This window comes from Suncus etruscus, chromosome 15 (assembly GCF_024139225.1).
Source record: "Suncus etruscus isolate mSunEtr1 chromosome 15, mSunEtr1.pri.cur, whole genome shotgun sequence".
Lineage (NCBI taxonomy): Eukaryota > Metazoa > Chordata > Mammalia > Eulipotyphla > Soricidae > Suncus > Suncus etruscus.
Genome location: NC_064862.1, coordinates 58,745,073 through 58,762,319, shown reverse-complemented (window position 1 = coordinate 58,762,319; position 17,247 = coordinate 58,745,073). Strand labels below are relative to the sequence as shown.

Genomic DNA, 17,247 nt, shown 5'->3' with positions numbered 1-17,247 from the left:
ACTGTTCTTTGAATATCCTACACTCGCCATCAATTTTTCTTTTTCTTGACATCATTGTTTCCTAGGGATTCCAAACTGATATTAGTAAAATACAAATATATATGTATATATACACACAGTGTATGAACCCCCATTAGTCCCTGATGTGAACACTTATCCCTTGCAGGCTTTTCTAAGCAGACCAGCTCAGTCCCTGATAGTTCAGTTATATCTCCCTATATAATGCCCAAATTGATATGTTCGGAATCAGCATGTGAACACTGAAAAGGAATTGCAAAATGCATATAAAATTTTCAATGTAACCCCTTTAAAATGCTTCAGCATCGAACCCCTAATTTTCCACATGGGCAATTCAGCACCGAACCCCTAACCTCCCAACCACTGCCCACCCCCTAATTTTGATTTCAGCACTGAACGCCTCACCACCCCCAAAGGGGAATTTTCATATGAGTCACCCACAGCCCAATTGGGCAGAACCCCCCATCTGGCAAAAATTTATTTCTATGGCACTTTTGACTGACCTTTGGCAGTGGAGGGAGTGGAGGAAAACCTCACTGACAGGCAGGCACAGCACACAGACACCACGTTGCCTGGGGGTGGAGCAGGCACCTTTTTACATCATTCAGACACACAACAACGCCATCACCTATGAAGGCTGCATCACACAAATATGCTTTTTCCTGCTCTTTGCAGGTTTGGACAACTTTCTTCTGGCTGTGATGGCATATGACCGCCTGGTAGCTATCTGCCACCCTCTGCACTACATGAGTATCATGAAGCCCCAGTATTGTGGGCTGTTGGTTCTGCTATCCTGGATTATAAGTGCGCTGAATTCCTTGGTACAGAGTTTCATGGTTTCATGGCTAAATTTCTGCAAAGATATGGAAGTCCCCCACTTTTTCTGTGAAATTAAACAGTGGTCCAACTTGCTTGCTCTGACACCTTCTTTAATGACCTGGTGATGTATTTTGCATCAGGACTTCTGGGTGGTGTCTGTTTCACTGGGATCCTTTACTCTTACTCTAAGATTATTTGTTCCATCTGTAGAATTTCATCAGCTCAGGGAAAGTATAAAGCATTTTCTACCTGTGCATCTCACCTCCCAGTAGTCTCCTTATTGTACTGCACAGTTCTGGGAGTCTACCTGAGTTCTACCACCCACAGCTCACAGTCAAGTGCTACAACATCTGTAATGTACACTGTGGTTACCCCTATGTTGAATCCTTTCATATATAGTTTAAGAAATAAAGATATCAAGAAGGCTCTCAAAAATTCATTGCAGTGGTCGCCAAATGAAAACCTGTTTTACTGGGCTTTATTTTGGATCATGATTATAGAAAAAAAAAGCTTCATAATTAGATATGTAGCACTACTGTGGTATCTGCACAGTCATTGTTTTCCTCTTAGCAGGAAGGGCATCTCTTACCATGATTCTTACACTTAATGAAATAGTATTTATCAATTTTTATGCATGCTAGAGTAAGACAGTTTTTGCATGTTACCACACAATTTTGTAAGAAACACCAAAAAATGGCGCACATGCTTGCTTACACATATATACAACTGAACAAAGAGAACAACAAATAAATGTCACATGTCTTACAATATAGGATGCTTTCTAATATTTTATTTTATGTCTTTTTTCCTCCTTAACAGCTTTTAAGGAATATTGGTTTGGGATACTTCATAAGTTCCAAACATACTGTGTATATTTAACATTTGTATGTATTGTATTGTCCTTGCCATCAAGTTTTCTTTCATTCAACCTTCATAGCAACTAAATTATCTCCATATAACCTTACCTTTTCCTTTCTGTCTTGGTAAGCATAATTTTTTTTAATCAATTTGGAGAATAGTGCAGGTTTCTCAATTGGCGCTCATAAGCTCTAAGTGACTCTTCAGAAATTCTCTGGCAACCATGGCAGTGGTTCAGTAGATGGTTATGAAGCATCTCTCATATCCTGTGGTTCAGGGGACATTTTGGGACAGCCTGGTGATGTTTGGGGCTCTCTATGGCCACACCAGGTTGGTATTTGGGGAGCATGTGATGCCGGGGACTGAACTAGATTTGGGAATATAATAGACCTGCACCTAACCACTATACTATTGTAAGTCCTAATGATTTAATTATTTAAACATTATTAAATCACCATGAGATACAGAGATAAAAACTTGCTAATAAGTTTTAGCCATACAATGCTTCAACACCTTCCCTTTACCAGTGTTAATTTTTCTGCCAAAATTTCCTCAGTTTCCTTCCAGTCTCCACCACTCCCAGTCTGCCTCTAAGGCAGAAAATTTTCTAATATTTCTCCCATTTTTCATTTTAGGCCCTGTGAATTGCAATACTGTTACTTAGGGTATATTGCGTGTTATGCACTATATTTCTTTACTTTATTCACTTTAGCACCCAGTTCTTTTTTTTTATAATATAATTTTATTTTGATCATAGTGGCTTACATATTGTTGACAATAATATTTTAGGTACATATTTACATAAAATCAGGAGGGATTCCTATCCATCACCGAATTGTTCTTCCTACCTGTCCGTTTTTGTCTTCCCTCCCATTTCTTCTTCCCTCACCCCCAGGGCGGCTAGAATATGTGGTCCCCTCTGTATCTAACCTATTACTTAGTAGTCTTGCACCTGTTTGGTCTTGAGACCTCCCTTATTTACCCCTCTAACTGGAGGCAAGACCAGCTATTTCAAGTTACGTGGTTTTGCCTGAAAAAGAAAAAAGTAATAAATTGGGGTAAGAGTCTAATACCCCGTAAATGGGCGGAATCCTTCTAGTGGCTCTCATCATCGATTTGGGAGGTGAAGGAGAAAGAGAAGGTGAAATACTCCACCAGTACCAAAAGAAGTGTCAAATATTCAGTGAGGACTCCAGCTATATCAATAAGCACCACAAAAAACAAACAAAAAACAAAACAAAACAAACAAAAAACCAACAAAAACAAGCACACAAACAAAAAAACACACCATGGTCTTGAAATAAGAAACATGGCATAGCACATAACGAAAGAAAAGAGAGAAAGAGAAAAAATAAGTATAACTGGGGACAACAATTTCAATAATCACACCCAAAGAGAGAAATCGACCAAAATAGATAGGTAAATAAAAAAATAATAATAAATGAAGGTAAAAAATATATATATAAATAACCAAGGTTTCGTGCTTTTTGTATTTTTGTTTTTTCCCTCCTGCCCTGGCACAGTAAATATTGGGGTCATTTGAAAAGCACCCAGTTCTTATATAACTTCATCCTTACAGTCTGAGTTGTTGTTACTATTTTGTTTTATTCATTATTTCATTTGGTTATATCTTCAACTTAGAGTGAATCAATGAATGCAAATAATTTCTGTCTTTCTGTATCTGACTTTCTCTTAGCACTTTATATGCTGTTACTTTATATTGTTTCAAATAATAGGATTATTTATATTCTTGCTTTGTTTTGCTTTGGGAACACATGGCAGCAATCAGAGTTCTGATCTTTGTTTTCTATTCAGGAATAACTATGTTGGGGCTTGAGAAATTCTATGCAGTTTTGGAGGTCTAACCAGGCTGCCTGCATGCAAGATAAAAGTCTTACCTATTATACTAACTCTTTGATTCTTGTCTTTTTTTATTAAACTGATTACTGTTACATAAAATATATACTACATCTGAATCTATTCACTTGTCATTTAGGTCATTCTCAACTTGACTTGTAAATAATATTTTAATAAACATAGGGACGCAAACATGTCTCTTCAAATGAGTATATCCCCATTATTTAATATATTCATAGTTGTAGAATAGCAAGATAACCTGATTATTCTATTCTTAATCATTTGAAGAATCATAATATTAATTTATGCAATGACTTGCTAATATTTATTCCTACAAACAGAATAAAAATACATGTCAGAAATGAAGGAATATGGCTCCATGGTAATATATCTTGAAAACATGAGACCTAGGTACAACCATAGCATCGTGAACAAGAAAGATAAACAAAAATACCAACAAAGATGATGCTTGGTACAGGGTCTGTAACTCCAAAACTCTAGGTTGACCCATTAGTACAACCTTGCTGCTCAGAGTGAACTATCATCTTAGGTCTTTCCACTTCAACATCAAGGGAATGTGTGAGGGATGCATGGTCTCTGGTTTCTCTGAAAACAGCTAATTCAGAATGCGTATTTGTGTACAGAGTGTGTTTAACTTCTTACCACACTCCGGTGGTAAAGTTAGCATTTAAACAGGTTTTTACATTTCAACTATTATTCTGAAAGACAGATAAAAAAATTAGAGGTTTTGTGTTATAACAATGTGAAGTAGATTTGTTTGTGTCTACATGAAGGCAAACTATAGTGGTCTATGGGAGTTTGGGGACACTGGTGAAGGGAAGGTCACACTGGTGGTGTGGTGCTGCGATGGTTTTTGAATATTTAGAGCCTAAAATGACTGCATTATGAACAATTTGGTAAAACACTGTGTTATATAGAAAATATTAGGAATGATAATATTTTAGCATCCTCTTGTCAATTTCCCAGTGGGGAACCACCTTCCAGATATGAGAACTCTTATCATTAATAATAATTGCAATCACTACTTTTCGCTTAGATTTAACTTTTAAATGCACACAAAATACATTGAAGCTCAGTTTGGTAAATTACAGACCATGTTATGGCATAGATGTTTATACAAATTAAAGTAGACAACACTGGTGGTGGGAATGCCTCTGATTTAATGTCACTATGTACCTAAAATATTATTATGAAAGATTTTTAATCCACTTTGGTCAAAATAAAAATTATTTAATTAAAAAAAAAGTAGACAATTTCCATGAAGTTAAGAAAAGAACAAAACTCAAGATATAGCAGAACCATAGTTCAGGGATTTAGGCATTTGCTGTTCATATTATTAAATCCATTTATATCACCAGCACCACAGGTGGGTCCCCAAGCACTTCTAGGGGACACATCTGAGCAAATAGCCAGAAGTAGTCCCTGAGTACCTGCCAATTTTGCCCAAAGCAACCAACCAAAATCTTCAGGCTATACAGCTTAAAGCAACACCTCCCTATTTTTGTAACTAATGAGCAATACTTGTGATTAAGTATGACATTTTAAGAATGGTTTAAAGTATCAACACATGAAGTTAGGATAGGTTGTCATTTCTACCCTTTTGTTGCAAAGAGAATACACTTTTATGGATATCAAGGTGGTATGGAAGCTTTGGGTAAACAAGGAAGTTAATTCAAGCAGAGTCCTCACTCCTGGATATGGAGAAAATGCTCATTCAGGAGATAAAAATCGTAGTTTCAGGATAGGAAAAAAAGGTTTTTTATATGGAGAAAGAATCAAACCTAAGAGGATTCAATTGAATTCTCATGCTATGGGATAGAAAAAATAGGAAAGTTTTTCTTTCGTAACATTTGTTTTACTACAAGGGATTCTTGTACTGAGAGACCAGAGGACCATGAGGTAATGATGCTTAATGAACAGATAGAAGGACGCACAAATATCTCATCTATGTCTCAGTTAATGATCCCTAGGGACTGGATAGACATGCTTGTTTATAGTTTGGTTTCATTTCTAATTTTGACCTGGGGTACACACCTTCCTGATCTCTTTTTAGAATAAATATCTTTAGTATCTATTATCAACTATCCAACTATTCCAAACTTTTGATTTCCCGCTTAGAGTTTCCATCAGGCGAGTAGAGCAATCTATTTGACCATATCCTGAGAGCCAGAGAGAGGGGAGCAAGAATATTGACCAGTAGTTACCTGAACTCCAATTTTCTAGTCTAAGTCAAAAGAATACAGTGTTAGGTTGTAAAATGAATAAACAGTGTATTCATTTTGATGGCTTTGTAATTTTTTCAATAAGACTCTACGACTCAAACTTAGATGGTCTTATTATTACTGTTATTACATAAGCACTAGAAAAACATTGTAATTGTCCATTACAAATGTGTCTCTAAGTGGAATTTTTTCCCTCATTTTGAATGCAAGAATAATGTCCATATAACATTTACAGCTGCCAGTGAAGAGAATTGTTTGGTGGTGCCAGGATTTTTTAAACATTCTGCAATATTCAGGACTGACCCAGGCTGTTGGCTGTGTTTGGACTAAAAAGTACTGTTTTGAATTGAAATGAGGTGATTTAGCCCACGCAAGAGCATGATGGGAATAAAAAGAACAGTTGACCAGCAGTGGTGGGACTACTTGGGGGCTGTGGGCAGCATTGGGAATAAACTGTATCATTTGGGATTGACTTGAAGTGAATGATCCCAGAAAAAAATCACGGTGTTCTGCTTCACGCTGTGGCTGTGCACTTTTTCTAGTCAAGGAGACCCACCACAACATATAAAACAACAGTACCACACCACAAAGGTCGCAATGAGTAAACAATACAGAAACCCACCACACCTTGTGACTGAAGATGCTAGTTCTGAAGACATATCCAACATCAGCCATCTACATAATCTTTCTGATCAGGACTTTAGAGAGGAAATGTTAAAGCTATTTAAAGGATTCAAAGAAACCAAGGAAGAGACAGACTGTAAGACTCAAGAGGGTATGTGAGTAGAAATGAGAAAAGTCCAAACAGAAATTTCAGAACTGAGAAACATGGTAGGTGAAATGAAAACCACTGGAAAGCCTCACCATCAGAGTAACAGCTTCTGAAGACAGAATCAGCAAGCTGGAAGATGAGTTGCATATCATATCCATTCAGCAGAAGAAATTGGAAGTCTTAAATGAACAGTACATGTAAAATATCCTTAGAATAAGTGAACACACAAAAATAGACCATTGGGATAAATTTAAGAGGAAAAACAAAAGAATCATTGGGGTCCCAGAGGTCCAGGAAGAAAACCCCTATGAGGAAGCAACAAGATTACTGAGAAATTTCCAGAGTTTAAGAATGCTTGCATTCACTTCCTGTACATCCAAAGAGTACCAGCTAAAAGATATCCAAATAAAAGCGCTCCTAGATACATCCTAGTCACAATGATGAAAACCACAGAGATAAAATACTGAAAGCATAATATAATAAAGGAAAATTACATACAAAGAATCAAACAATATTTATATTAGATATATCACAAGCATTCCTCCAGGCCCAAAGCCAGTGGTGGGACACAGTGAAAAAAACTCAATGAAATGAATGCCTTACCAAAAGATTAGGTCCAAGAGACCAGTTCATGGTAGGAAGCTTGCCACAAAGAACAGTGAAGCTATTTAGGGTAGAGAAGGGTCCACTATGACAATGATAGTTGTTGAAACTGATCACACTGGACAATAACTGTGTTGAAAGGGGATAAAGTGATATGCATGTTGCCCTTTCATTAAGAATAGTGCAAACCAGAGTGTCAAAAAAGGAAAATAGAGAGGAGAGATAAATTGATACCTCACAGCAGAGGTGAGTGATAGGGAAACTGGGAATATTGGTGGCAAAATATGTGCACTGGTGATGGGTGATGTATATTCTATAACTGAAACTCAACCGTGACCTATTTTGTATCCATGGTGCTTAAATAAAATAAAAAATAGAGTCCTAGAATGGGTGACATCTCTGTGCATTAAATGTCAGAGTAAGTATAAGGACACTTCATTCTTCACAGCTGTCACCATTTCTCATCTCTCTTCCTCCATCACCATGCTATACTGATTTAACTTGTTTGTTTGTTTTTTTACTTCAACCTCTTGAAAATTTCTTAGTACTTTGCATGGATAGTTCCATTAATGAACAAATATTTCCTGCATCACATTACTTTTCTTCCTTGTATCCTAAGATCTCTAATTAAATATTATTTTGTGTGGTATGACACAAAACCCTTAAGATATAATGATCTCTTTATTCTCTTCATTGTATTTTCTATTCATTATGAAAACTTAATTTCAGATGACATCATGTAAAACATGACCAGAAGCTGTAAGAGCTATTGTTATCCAGAACCTTACACTCATTTCTTAGACATTGCCTAAAAATGGTGAGCACCCAATTCCTATTCCAGTAAACTGAGTAATTTCTCAGTTAGTTGAATAGATAAAAATGTGATTGGGATTAAATCTCCACATCACTTATGGGTTGGGAATTTTTGTAATAAAAGCAATTACTTATAGAGACATTAAGCTGATAGTCATAATTATGAGCAGTTTCCCAAGCACTGTGGGAAGGAATATAACCAGGAAAATCACAAGTATGAGGGATTACAGTTCTGGTTCTTCTAAAAATCCACAAAGAAGAAATTCTGAAATTTGTGAAACTGTAATATACATATGTATATTTTTTATTTTGACCACACCTTGTGGTGCACAGAATTTATTCCTTAATCCTTAATCCACACTGAGTTATAACTCCTGGTGGGCTTGGAGAATACTTTGGGGTGCTGGGGATTAAACTTGGGTCAGCAGCAAGAATAGTATAATGGCCCCTGAGTTAAACCTTTAAAAAAATGATACTTAAGAAACAATCCGGAAAGGGGACGGGGGTGGATAAAAAAGATACCTTCCAGTTTTAGAAGTGAGGTTGTATCCTAGTCACCATTTCCTTTAAATTGTAGAAGTATTTTAGTTTAATGCAGTACCATTTGCTTGTCTTTGCTTACAGTTGCTTGGCAGTGGTGTTTCATCCTTGAAGATGCCTTTAGCTTCAATGTCATGAACAGTTCTGCCTATATTTCCTCTGTGTTTAAGTCTGATATCAAGGTCTTTAATCCATTTTGACTTGATTTTTGTGCATGATGTTGAAGTGAAATGAGTCCGCTTTTTGCATGTACCTGGCCAAGTTTCCCAACACATTATCATATATAAATCATATATATATATATATATAGTATATATACCATTTCTTGAAGAAGCTTTTATGCCCCACTTCATATTTCTTGACCCATTATCAAATATTCATTAATCATATACCTGATAATCAGTTTCGGGTTATTCAATTCTATTTCATTGCCCTGAGGGTCTGCGTCCATTCTAGTATCATGTTTTAATGACTACTAATTTATAGTACACCATGACCAAAATAGGTTTTATCTTAGGGATACAAAGGTGGTTTAACATATAAAAATAAAAATATAATAAATGATAGCAATGAAAGAAGAAAAATCATATGGTCTTATTAGATGCAAGTTTCAGCATCCATTCGTGATAAAAACTCTCAAGATGGGAATTGAAAAAACTTTTCTCAGTATTGTGAAAGCTATTTTTCCACAAGCCCATGGCAAACATTCTACTCAGTGGGGAAGAACTAAGAGCCTTTTTTCTAAGATCTTGGCACAAGATAAGGCTTCAGACTCTCATTACTTCTACTTAGTATAGTACTGGAAATACTTGCTATAGGAATTAGTCAAGAAAAAGATATCAAGGGCATGTAGGTATAAAAGGAAGAAGTAAAATTTCTCACTGTTTGTGGATGACATGATACTATATTTAGAAAACCCTAAAAACTCTAAGAAAAAGTTTCTAGAAATAATACATTTTTATAATAAAGTGGAAGGCTACAAATATGCAAAAATTTATGGCTTTTTATATACAATAATAAGAAAAGAGACATTTAAAAATCCCATTTCCATTTGTGACTCAGAAAATAAAGTATTTTTGAATCAACTAACTAAAGAGGCGAAGAAAACTACAATACCCTGTTTCACAAAATAAAAGAGGACACAAGCAAATGGAAACATATCCCCTGTTCATGTACTGGGAGGATTAATATAATTAAAATATAATTAAAATGGCAATACTTCCCAAAGCATTGTATAGATTCAATGAAGTGCCTGTGAGGTACTAATGACATTTTTTCAAAGAGATAGATCAAACACTTCTAAAACATATATGCAACAATAAACCTCCATGAATAGGTAAAAAAAAATCCTCGGGGGAAAGAAGATAGGCAAAACTTCTTCTAACTTCATAAATTAATTTTAGTTCTAAGAAGTAATACACATATATAAAATTATATATAATTATGTAAATTATATATATTATAAATATGACACATATATAAAAATACACATATATAAAATTTTCAGCTCCCTTAATTGCGACCACCCAAACTTGACTGCAGGGACCGGGGTCGCCAGTTATTCGTGGGTCATGAAGAGGACTTAACCTGTAAAAGAATTGGGGAGGGGAACAGACAGGACTCAAGACAAGAATCTGATCAAGAGTCGTTTATTGCAAAATTCACAGAGCTTATATACCAAGCCACAAAGAGGCAGGAGGGTGGGCCTGCAGAAAGAAATGCGTAACATGAAGGCATTTACCATTAAAACATTTACAATTACCCAATGTTCTTACTAAACATAAAGTTAAACCTAGATCTTAACTCATGCTTGAAAGGTCAGCAGGAACAAGGCTGGCAACATAGTTTAGCAAACCTCCTCAGGCATCCTGTTAGGTAGCATAATTTGTGCTAACTTTTTCTTGATTTACTCATTTCCTAAGCCCCAGGGCGGGGGTGCCTCCAGGGCAGCTATACCAGGAAGTTCTGCAAAGCAGCAGCAGAAGCAGACCAAGGGTGTGGGGCTGTCAGGTCCCTGACACTTAATGTTGGTTTGGCCTCTATGAATGGATTTTATACTTGTTTTTTGCTGTGTTTTAGAATTTTTATGTTTTATTTCCATTCTGATTTGCTTCATAATTTTTAATTTTAGCCTTAATTTTTCTTTCAAATATGTATTTCTACATATTTGTAAGTTTTTTAGTTTTCTTCCCGATAATTATTCCTATTTTCATACCACTATGGTCAGAAAACATACTTGCTTAGTGATTTGGGTTTAGGTATATTGACAGTATGGTAGTAGACACTGTGTAGTAGCACTTAAAGCATAAAATAACCTCATATATAGTTGTAAAACACAATATTCAATAATATAAGAGAGTAAAGTAATTATACAGCAAAAGAAATATATACATTGGAAGACATTTATGATTCTACATTTTGATGTAACAAATGTGAAACTTTGGATGAGAAAAGAAATAAATTTTTTTTTTTTTGGTTTTTTTTTGGGTCACACCTGGCAGTGCTCAGGGGTCATTCCTGGCTCCAGGCTCAGAAATTGCTCCTGGCAGGCACAGGGGACCATATGGGGCGCCGGGATTCGAACCGATGACCTCCTGCATGAAAGGCAAACGCCTTACCTCCATGCTATCTCTCCGGCCCCAAGAAATAAAATTTTAAATATTGTATTAATATGATGAATTAAGACAATTGGAAAAGTCTATGAACAACCTTAATATTGATATTAAATGATATATCTTAGTGCCACTGTGATATATTGGAGTTATATTAATCTGGAATTAAATTAAATATTTAATATTATATTAATTTGAAATGAGTGATTTACTTTCTCTTTCATAGGGCATATAATTTACTAATCAGCTTAAATTATTTTTTTATAAAATATGTGCTTACAATTTAAAAGATACAAAAGAAGACAGTGAGTGGATTTATAGGCTTAAGTCAGTTTTCTTACTTTCTATAGAGAGAAATAACAATTTTGTGGAGTTAAGAGTTAAGTTTTTCAATCAGGTCAGTTTGTTGCAATCTCAAAGAAAAGTTCATTAATACAAGTGGAGAAAACTTCAACTGAGGAGATGAAGGTTATTTGATATGAAGTGCTGGATCGCCAGCTCAGTATGAAGAAGTAATGAAGAAAAATCAACCACTAAACTTCATTAGTTTAAGCAGTCATATCTTGGGAAAAGAAAATAATTATTAAAAAAATTTTTTTGTCCATTCCTGCTTTCCCCAAGGGAATCATGTGCTTAGGATTGGAAGAACATGACGCAAAAAATACCTAATGAGCAGGTGAAGGAACTCTAAATATCTCTGCATCTCTTGTGTCTCAGTTTGTGTACACACTTGGGCTGAAGGGAAAATTTTTTTCCTTGTTGGTTTTTATTCTGAATTCTGGCTGAGGGAAAGACACTGAATTACTTCTTGCCATATTTTCCTAAGGGAAGGACCTTCAGACTTCATTCTCGACCTTTATATGGAGACCTCACTCTCTGAGTTCACGTCCAGGTGAGTTCATAACAGACCTTGACCTGGTGCAAAGTCATTGAGATTGTAAGTGAAGGACGTGGTCATTTAAGAACCATCTAATAACCCAGAGCAAGACTTTACAGGGTTAAATTTGGATTATTGAATGAATATATTAATTTCAGTCACTTATAAATATTTCAATGTGACAGTACTATTTAAACTTTGCAATCTTTTAAATTCTTTATAATTACATTCTTATTATATAAATGCTAGAAAACTGTGTTGAGAGTCTCAAGTTCACACTTGATTTCAAGCAGAGCTGATGTCATCTAGGATATGCCAAGAGACATTTGTTTGTTACTGACTGGGTGGTGTTCAGAGATGTTCTAAGCACTTTTCCCAAAACAGAATTTATCCCATCACTAAACATGTCCAATCCAAAATGTCAGAAGTGGTAAAATAATAATCTTGATACAATGAAAATCATTTTACTGTTTTAAAAAAAGAAAATAATTTGCTATAATATCTATAGTTGTCTTTAGGTTTTACCCAACGTTGCAGATTTTGATAACATATGTGAAATTTCAACTCTGTGATAGTGACAGTACTTTTGTTTTGATCCCTGATTATGGATCTCAGAGATTTTTTTATGATTTCTTAAAAATATCACTAGTGTCAGTTTGTGTAGAAAGCTTGTAGAGCTAGAGCACATACCTGATCCCAGGTTTGAATTCCCAGCTCTGCTTTGACCCACAAGTACTGTCAATGTGGTTCTCATAGCCCACAGGATTTAACAGTCCAAGAATATTGCTGAGTAAACACTGCTTAGGAAAGAAAATGTAAAAGAAAATTTACAAATGGTAAATTTCAATAACATTCTTGCTAACTTGTTTGCCAGCTGTATTCACTGACTTATTTTTATGCATTTTCTTATAATTAATATTTTAGGTGATTTATGTCAATTGTTTCTCATTTGACTTTGGGAGTACATATTTTATTAGTATATATGAGAGGCACAATTATAATTTTTTATTATATGATTTCACATCACACTACCTATCACATTAAAAATGCAGGGTGTTCTATAGCATTTTAAAATTCTTATTATTGAAAATCTACCTCCTGAATTTCTTATTTTATTTAAATTAAAAGTTTTTTTTTCCATTTGCAGTGAGAATCATATAATAACCCAGAGTAGGACATTACAGGGTTATGTAATTTCTATATATTATAGTAAATATGTTACTATTATACTGAGTTTTAATCATTTATTATTTGTCAAATTTATGAGGAAGAACACAATGAATAGATTTTCTGAATTATCCAAATTTATTCCCAAATTTATTTGAGATACCAACTTCTCAAATCAACTATAACATAATTATGACAAGTTAGTACAATACACATTGACATAATATTCAACTATGTATATAAATAATAATAAGCATCATAAGTGGTGCAAAAATTTTTAGGATGTAAATCTAAGTTGCTGTCAGCAATTTGTTATTCTATGCTTACTTGTTAAGTACTTATTTCTCCTTGTAATTTTGCTTATTGCAGTTGCTTTGACAACTTATTTAGAGCTGATATCCATAGCCTGCCTTCACTGCCTTTTTAATCTCATATTACTATATGTTTCTATGCAAATGCATGTTCATATTCTGTTATGGAAAAAATAGAAAGCTGAACAAAGAAACAAATTCTGAAAATTATTATTGCGAGAATGTCTTTCATATTTCTTAAAACCCATAGATGAGTGAGACCATTCTGCATTTTTCTTTCTCTCTCTGACTTATTTCACTCAGCATAATAGATTCCATGTACATCCACATATAGGAAAATTTTATGACTTTATCTCTCCTGACAGCTGCATAATATTCCATTGTGTATATGTACCACAGTTTCTTTAGCCATTCATCTGTTGAAGGGTATCTTGGTTGTTTCCAGAGTCTTGTTATGGTAAATAGTGCTGCAATGAATATAGGTATAAGGAAGGGATTTTTGTATTGTATTTTTGTGTTCCTAGGGTATTTTCCTAGGAGTGGTATAGCTGGATCGTATGGGAGCTTGATTTCAGACACAAAAGAGAGAAGGGCTGGAAGTTACAGCTCACCTCATGAAGCTCACCACAAACAGGGATGAGTTTTGTTAGAGAAATAACTACATTTCAAACTATCCTAATAATGAGAATGTATGAAGGAAATAGAAAGCCTGTCTTGGTTGGGTGAGGATTAGGGAGATTTGGGACATTGGTGATGGGAATGTTGCACTGGTGATGGGTGGTGTTCTTTACATGACTGAAACCCAAACAACACAATCATGTATGTAATCAAGGCGTTTAAATTAAAAAATATATTAAAAAATTAAACAGAAAAAATGTTAGGCCAACTTTTGAGAACTTAATAAAGTATTACAAATTAAAAGAAAAAAACAAATTCCTGATGTCTTGGGTTATGTATTACATTGACTGAGAACTGTGAAATAAAATGTATCTACGATGGAAGGGTCCTATAAATAGAATAATCACAAAAAATTATTTGTTATGAAATACACATTTGGGTGAAGTTCTGAACCATGAGTAGTATCTATTAAGATTATGAAGAAAGAACTGTTAACCTAAAAATCTCAGAATAACAATGACAAAATTCTGCTTAAGTAAAAGGACAAAGAATTTGTGTTTGCATCTGTAGTCAATGTCTATATGTTGCCTAAAATATGATCAGTACTCAAATACAATTTTGAAATAAGAGTATTTTATGAAATGGTAATATGTAAGATCACATCCAGATAAAGCTGAGAGTAACCACAACTTTCTAATAAAAGGGCTATAGGAGAATGAACAAAAGAATAAAAATATATAGAAATGTTATCCATAATGTCATGGGTGCAGCTATATAATTTGGTGTTTAAATATTCAAATAAAGCTGGTTAATGTAAAAATTATTCTATTTTTTCTTCTTTTGTAGACGATACCTCCATAATATTAAACCAGAAAATGAATCACACATTTTGAAATTTTTCCTATTGGGATTTTCAGAGCAACCAGAATTACAGTCTTTCATATTTGTAATTTTTCTCTTCTTGTATTTGATCACTGTTTTGGGGAACCTGCTCATCATCTTGGCTGTCATCTCAGATTCCCACCTCCACACCCCCATGTACTTTTTCCTCTCCAACCTGTCCTTTGTGGACATCTGCTTCACCTCCACTACTGTCCCAGAATTGTTGCTGAACATCCAGATGCAGAATAGAGCTATAGTGTACGAAGCCTGCTTTGCACAAATGTATTTCTGTGTACTTTTTTCTGGTATGGACATCTGTCTCTTGACAGTGATGGCCTATGATCGTTTTGTGGCCATCTGTCACCCCCTTCACTATACAGTCATAATGAACCCCCGGGTCTGTGGATTGCTGGTTCTAGGATCCTGGATGTTAAGCAACTTTAATTCCTTAGTGCACAGCTTATTGACAATACCACTGTCCTTTTGTACAGACTTTAAGATCAACAATTTTTTCTGTGAACTCAAACAGATTATTCTACTTGCCTGTTCTGACACCTTACTCAACAACGTGGTGTTATATTTAGCAGCTGTTATTATGGGTGTTGGCTCCCTGGTTGGGATTCTTTATTCTTACTCTAAGATTGTTTCCTCCATACGTGGAATCTCATCAGCCCAGGGGAAATATAAAGCATTTTCCACGTGTGTTTCTCACCTCTCTGTGGTTTTCTTATTTTTTTGTGCCATCCTAGGAGTATACCTTAGCTCTAATATACCCGCTACCCATAGCTCTCAGTCAAATTCAATAACTTCAGTGATGTACACTGTAATTACACCCATGCTAAATCCTTTCATTTACAGTCTGAGAAATAACCAAATGAAGAGTGCTTTAAAATCTTTGTTTGTGAAGAGAGCTACAGAAGGACACTTGTCCCAGTAATGGAAGATGGGCACATAATTGCTGTGGTACAAATGTTAAAGCTTTAATTGTGCTTATATAGTTTGTCTATAGATGTGGAATTTACTTTTATGTCTTCTACTTGGAATATCCTTTATTTGACCTCAACTTAATTCACCTTAACTAATTCTATTGTTTTCTTCTCTCCCTTTCATAACTTTGATGTTATACTTACTGGTGTGAGTTATTCAGGTATCTTAACTTTGTGATTCTTGTATTTATTCATTATTTAGTATTTCCATATTTGTGTATCTTGTGTGCTTGTGTATCTTGAGACAACCTACGATGTGTTCATTTCTTTATGTGTTTTACTTCTATTTAACTGTTCTTGTGAATTGATGTAATTTATTTGTACATTTTTTTTTATTTTTGGGCCACACCCAGTGGTGTTCAGGGGTTACTACTAGCTATCTGCTCAGAAATAGCTCCTGGCAAGCACAGGGGACCATATGGGACGCCGGGATTTGAACTAACCACCTAGGTCCTGGATCGGCTGATTGCAAGGCAAACACCACTGTGCTATCTCTCCGGCCCCTATTTGTACATTTTTAAACATATATGGCAATTTTGCTTATTCACACTTAGAATACACATGTCTTGCCAGTGCTATATACACTGAGAATCAAAGTGAACAAAGGAATAAATAGGATTAAGGGTTCAACATAAAATGACATTCAGAGGAACAACATTATTACAATTTAAGCAGTATAATTAAGATTACAAATCAGCACTTTATCCTAGATTGTAGGTAGTAACCAGCATCGGTGAGAGATAGAAAAACTAAAATAATTCAGAATAATATAGTGTTGTGTGCATCTTACTCTGGGTGGTGTGGAGCTTGTGTATTTGTGGTCAATAGTCAGGCATGTGGATATGTGCTTTATGAAGTTAGAAAAGTCGTTGGGAAGCAGTGGTTGACATCCTAGAAAAATGATTCATACAATAATGGATCATAACTCATCAATGGAGGAAACAAGAAAGAACCTGTTTCAATTGTATTCAATTTGCTTTTGTAACAAGATTGATCAAATAAATCCTTGATTTTGTGATTTCAGAGTAGGAGATGTTAACTCCTCAACATTTTTCATCCTATCATTTTTTTCTCAGTCACCTGGCAATACTGTCTTTTTACTTTTATGACTTTGATATATCAAACAATCTGTCAGAAATTTTGGACACGTTCCCAATAATGGAATTAATTTCCCCAATAACCCATCAGATCCTACATCTCTTACATAAGATCTTTACTTAAATGGCCCCTGCTTTGCTGTTCTTTCCTGGAAAATATATCCTGGAAAATAC

General features: G+C 34.9%; 1 protein-coding gene and 1 pseudogene across 1 annotated transcript; both read left to right on the top strand.

Annotated features, from left to right (window-relative positions):
• The first annotated feature begins 626 nt into the window (after positions 1-626).
• LOC126029874 (olfactory receptor 7A17-like) lies at positions 627-1,444 on the top strand (annotated as a pseudogene).
• Positions 1,445-6,392: 4,948 nt separating this feature from the next.
• Positions 6,393-15,927, top strand: LOC126029872 (olfactory receptor 7A17-like). Its single transcript, XM_049788124.1, has 4 exons — positions 6,393-6,574; positions 10,066-10,245; positions 11,962-12,027; positions 14,955-15,927. Exons 1-4 carry the CDS (start codon positions 6,393-6,395, stop codon positions 15,925-15,927), a joined length of 1,401 nt encoding a protein of 466 aa, XP_049644081.1.
• Positions 15,928-17,247: the final 1,320 nt, after the last annotated feature.

Bases quoted from the DNA above. Each gene is read 5' to 3' on its own strand.
- LOC126029872 (XM_049788124.1), top strand. From the start codon at position 6,393: ATGAGTAAACAATACAGAAACCCACCACACCTTGTGACTGAAGATGCT. The intron at 6,575-10,065 runs GTGAGTAGAAAT...ACTTGACTGCAG, and splicing joins TGTAAGACTCAAGAGGGTAT to GGACCGGGGTCGCCAGTTAT. The intron at 10,246-11,961 runs GTAACATGAAGG...TATTTTCCTAAG, and splicing joins GGGCCTGCAGAAAGAAATGC to GGAAGGACCTTCAGACTTCA.